The sequence below is a fragment of the Ixodes scapularis genome, unplaced genomic scaffold (assembly GCF_016920785.2).
Source record: "Ixodes scapularis isolate PalLabHiFi unplaced genomic scaffold, ASM1692078v2 PGA_scaffold4__175_contigs__length_147842914, whole genome shotgun sequence".
NCBI lineage: Eukaryota > Metazoa > Arthropoda > Arachnida > Ixodida > Ixodidae > Ixodes > Ixodes scapularis.
Window position 1 is genome coordinate 27,515,958 of NW_024609879.1, and position 5,225 is coordinate 27,521,182.

The 5,225-nt window shown below is 46.0% G+C and overlaps 1 protein-coding gene across 1 annotated transcript; it reads right to left on the reverse strand.

Annotated features, from left to right (window-relative positions):
• Window positions 1-270: 270 nt before the first annotated feature.
• Window positions 271-747, reverse strand: LOC120843620. Its single transcript, XM_042293265.1, has one exon. It carries the CDS (start codon window positions 745-747, stop codon window positions 271-273), a length of 477 nt encoding a protein of 158 aa, XP_042149199.1.
• Window positions 748-5,225: the final 4,478 nt, after the last annotated feature.

Here is a 5,225-nt window from a genome sequence, read left to right on the forward strand (position 1 = left end):
AACGAGTCATAAGATCCATTGTTGGACCTTTTGACTCGTTGGGGATCTGAACATTTCGGTGCAGGACGTTTCGGTGTAGGACTTTTCGGTGCGCACTTTTCGGTGCACGGACGTTTCGGTGCACGGACGTTTCGGTTCACGGACTTTTCGGTGCACGGACTTTTCGGTGCACTGGCCTTTTGGTGTAAGAAGCAAGAATAAGATAGAAGGCCAGAGCCAAGATTTTAACTTGAAACATCGTTTATTCACAAAACACGTGCAATAAAAAATTTAGAAGGATACGTTACGAGCAACGCCTCTGAGAAATCGAAGAGCATGGTTGCGGTCATACTCTCTAGCAAGTGTCTGCAGGCACTCAAAAACATTCACATACTTTGTTGCCGGCTTGAATCGCAGCCCCATGTCAAGTTGTGTGAGCCGGTGAAGCTGCATGCAGTCCTCTCTTTGTAGAACCTCCAGGAACCTCCAAAGAGACGGGTGAGAGCACTGCACATGAGCCTGGAAGCCCCTGTGCCATGCTTCCACCGAGTTGGTGGTCTTGGAGTCGCACTGGAGCACGGTGTCATGGTGATTCCAGAGTTCAACTGGAAACTGTGCGTCTCGCCTTCCCCCAGCCGTTGGCCGTCCTATGAAGGTACCTTCAAAGTAATCCATCACTGGTTGCAGAGCTGAGTGTACGCTGGACGCCAGTTCGGTGAAGATGTCCTCCACATCACTCCGGGGTACCATGGAAAGAGAAGGTATCATGCGGGCCTCCAAGTTGATTTGATGATCACAGGCGTAGAGTTCTTGCAGTCCTTCAGATTGAACCTTGCGATAAACGCACTGCGATAGATGAAAGACGCACCCACGCACGTCGGGTGTTTGCAAGACCGTCTTGAAAGCGCTAACGGCTGCAAGTTCGTAGTCCACTATTATGGTACTTGGCTCGCAGACCCCTCCACACTCGCTAATAAGGGCGCTCAGAGCTCGCGTGTACGTACTACAGTTTTTACGGGTTAGCAGCATATAAGCCGCGGGCAGAACAGATCCGCCAACTTCACAATGTAGGCTGTAGACTTGAAAGAGCAGTTCTGGTGCAACCTTGAATGTACCGTCGGCAAACCATTTCTTGGATGTTTGAAGAACTGCAATCATCTGCGGACTGCGGGATATAAGGAAGCGGTCCTGATCTTGCACACCGGAGTCGAATACAAGAAACCTCGAGCCGTCTTTCTTCGACGCGTAGTTAGCTGGAATGGCAACGTCTTCTAACCTCAAGGGTAGGGGTATGGGCCTTTGCTCCTTTGCACGAACTCTCCTGCACGTAAAAAAGTTGAGATATCGTTGGCATCACGGTTCAAAACAGTGACACATGTGAATAAAAAATGCGTGCAATGTACGATATTAAACATTACGAGGGGCTACGCCCTAAACATCTCTAGATTGTGAAATAAAAATAGCAGGCGACTAAAGAAGTAAGAAGGGGACAAGACTGCTCACAGTCGTGAACTGTAGCGCGCGCCTTGTTATTTATTCTGTTTTTATGCGGAGCGCCGTCCTGTTGCCTGCTTATTTTCTTAGTCGCTTGCACTTTTTTTTTTTTTATTTGACAGTCTAGATGTTTAACCGACTAGCCCATCAGAGGTACGCGTTTAAACACTTTTTTTTTTAACTGCAAAAATAACGAAAGTATGGTAACTATTTTCCCACTGCCATTTTCCATACCTCTTCTAAACTTTCTCTTCCCAAAATATATAACTAAGGTCTATATTTGCAAACTGGGTAGCAATTGTAGTAGCCTATAAATGCTTACCTCAATGTTCTCTTGATGGTATCTTGAGGTGGCAGGTAGCTACACGCTTCCGGCGTCATCTCGGTGATGAGGCGTCTGACAACGGCTTGGTTGCATTCTTCCGTTGTTTCGGCTCTCTCCTTCATCGAGAAGTAAGCCAACTTGGCCTCTTGATCCATTTGGCAGGTGGCATGAGTACGTTCGTTGATGAGTTGCAGGACTTCCCCATCAATGCTATGTGCTCTTGCCTTGCATTCGAGCTTCCTGCTGCATGTCCAATATGTCTGCGAGGAATAACAGGTGAATTAAATCGAAGTCGTTTAGAGCTTGACCATTAAGGGCTGTCCACACTGCCCCATTTTCTTACGTTAAGTTACGTTACGAAATATTACGTTGAAGTCACCGGAATTTCTATGCTTCATATTAAGTGAGGCTACCAGTTCAAGGAAAAAGCATGACACGCGACACCCGGCTAAAATTTTTCCGAGTTTTGTTTTCCGTTAAGATTTCGTGTGTTTTAGCAGCCTTTCAAGGGAAGCCTGGATGCAGTTCTTTTTTTTTTTCATTCTTTCAGGGCCAGGATTCTGCCCATATCTCCAGAAAGGATAAGTAAAGCGCATATGCAGACTATACAAACACATTCCGGCTCTCGGAGGGCCAGATCCAGTCTAGCTAACAACACGTGTCGCTTTCCCTTCCTGGGGGCGTGGGACCGAAAGAAGCGCACAATATATGCCCGGTAAAGAGAGATAGAAACGCCCATATTCGTAAACAAATATGCGCGGCAAAAAGAACACTCCGGCATTTGCTCCCGAACTGTTGCGAAACAAAGAAAGATCCGTGGTATTCTTACCTGGAACACCAATCAGAGTCACGTTAAACCTTCCGGCAAGTAAACGGCCGCAAATTCCGAAGGTCCGCAGCTGTGCTGCTACATATCGCTGATGAAGCCCGGTGGCGCCGCCCCCGCAGTTCGGACGACGTGAAATTTCCGCTTGAGTGGACTGCTTGATCCGGTGGAACCGATGCTGTAACGCATGGGCAGCCTGGTGTTCGAAGCACGGTCGCCGGTTGTGAAGATGAATTCCGAAACTTGTAGATGATAGGCGTTCGATAACTGCAACACCAAGCAGTCAGGGTAAGGCTTTCAGCCAGCAAACGGCCGCAAATCTTCGCTTCGCTATTTTTCTTCGTCCAATATCTGCTTCGTTCAGGTGGTATTGAAGTAGTCCGCCGCTATCCATTCCGTTTCTTCTCTTCCTTGGAGCGGCGTGGTTAGCTTCTCAAAGGGCAGATGATTGTAAACGGTGTATGTGTCTGCGCATTCTTCTCATAATGATTACCATTAATGTAAAGACCAATCCGAGTTCTGAAGTCGAAGCGGAAATTCTGCGCACGATTAATCGGCGTGTAAACTATAAAATGTACAGAGCTTTCGAGTTTATCCAGAGATGAGGCTTGTTCTACTGTGTGTAACGACCAATGCCATTCTTATAGAGCTTTTGTTTTCTAGAGCCTGCTATGCACGTCAGTGGGCCGAAGTCAAAATGATTAGCTCCCCAAATTTCTTGATAACAACCACTCTCTTCGCTTCTGCATGCTTATCACTGTAAGACTCGTCGGAACTAGAAGACCCCGACGAAGGAAGCGACGCAGTAGACGTCGTCATCTCAAAATTGAGTGCTTAAAACACGGAAGGAAAGCGAGGAAGCTGAAACTGGAAGCGCCGGGTGAGCCAAGCCTACAAGTTCGTGCAAGGGGACGGTCGAATTGCGCTCGCTGCGACGCTACGCCGCGGCGCTAGGGACCGTGAAAAGTGCGCGTCAACAACCATTTAAACATGGCGGCCTTCCCAGATTGGTGAATGTGAGGGTCCCGCGATTAAACTGGATTTACCTACGAAACTAGTGTGTTTTCGAAAAAGATATAATTAGCATAAATATATTAATATTGGATGAGTTCTAGAGGTACAGTTTATCTCGTATTTTATTTTTGGAGAGTAATAGCCTCTTTTAAAAAAAGCACTAATTAAATACGGCATATCTGGTTATGTACTTACAATACCACAGCTTGTTCACATCTAAAATATACACACATTATCTGCTATCAATTCATGGCGTAGAAGACAGATAAACTTTAGCTTACTCAGCGGCTTCCAGTATGATTAGTTTATTCTGATTAACGTCGCACGGAACATTTTAAAAGACGATCTAAAAATCCCAGGTAGGGGCTTAACTGTTTGCTTACTGGGTTTTTTGTCTTCTAATTATCTAAAGGGTATCTGTCATACACCAAATTCCGAGACTTTTCTGGGCGTGACTTCGTTAAAGGGTGGACCACTGGCCGAGTGATAGTTCCACGCTCTGGTGGAGAGTGACTATTGAAGAGGGCCGGAGCTGCATGACCGAGACACCGAGACAATTTAATTTGGTTGAAGTCAGGAAGCTAATTACGACACTTTGCACAAATCGCTTTTGTAACATTGGGTATAACTACTACAAAAAATGAAAGACGTTTACAATCCGAATAAAAGATTAAGGAATAAAAGGAATAAAGAAACACGAACGACAGGACAGGCGCTTCACTCTCAACTGGTTTTTATTAACACCATTGTCACCTATATATACACATTGCCCAAACCACATCGGATTCAATCGCGACAATCAGAGCCAACCTTCCAGAAACACCATCTCACTCTGGAGCAAATACAAAGACGGAGCGCTGACGCAATTGTTTTCTTTCTTTTTTATGTAGAATGCCTCTATAATCTCTCTTTCCGTTTTTTCCTTTGCCTTCCTTAAAAACTTGGCGCCAGTCAGGTCAGGTTTACATCCACATCGCCTACAATGGTCAGCGAGATGGCCCCCCGCGTTGTTGCTCACACACAAATTATGTTCACGTGCTCTATCATTGAAGCAGCGCCCAGTCTGCCCAATGTAGACTCTGCCACAACTAAACGGAATCTCGTACACCACATTGGTGACGCACGCTGTATATTGCACCGCGTGTTTCTTGGAGCACGGTGCCTTTGGGCAATGTGTATCTATAGGTGACAATGGTGTTAATAAAAACCAGTTGAGAGTGAAGCGCCTGTCCTGTCGTTCGTGTTTCTTTATTGTCCTCGTTTGTTCGCGCTTTTTAACCTTTTATTCAGTAACGGACCAACTAGCCCAAACCCAAGTTTTAATGTTTACAATCCCCATGTAACGACGAATCAGAGCGCAGCTCTTGAGGAGAATGAGGAGAGGGAACGGAGAGGAGCGTCTGCCCTTGCTCTTCATCCTTACCCCCCTCTCCTGCTCCTCTCCCATCTGGAAGAAAATTTTCGGTAAAATTTCCGCTAATTCCCCGTTAAATTTAGCGGGAATTATTTTCCACTAAATCTAGCGGGGAACTTTTGCCGCTAAATATAGCGGGTAAATTTTTTCCGCAAAGTTTAACGGTGATTTTT

What these genes read in the sequence shown, in the direction of transcription:
- LOC120843620 (XM_042293265.1), bottom strand. Translation starts at nt 747, where the DNA reads ATGATACCTTCTCTTTCCATGGTACCCCGGAGTGATGTGGAGGACATC.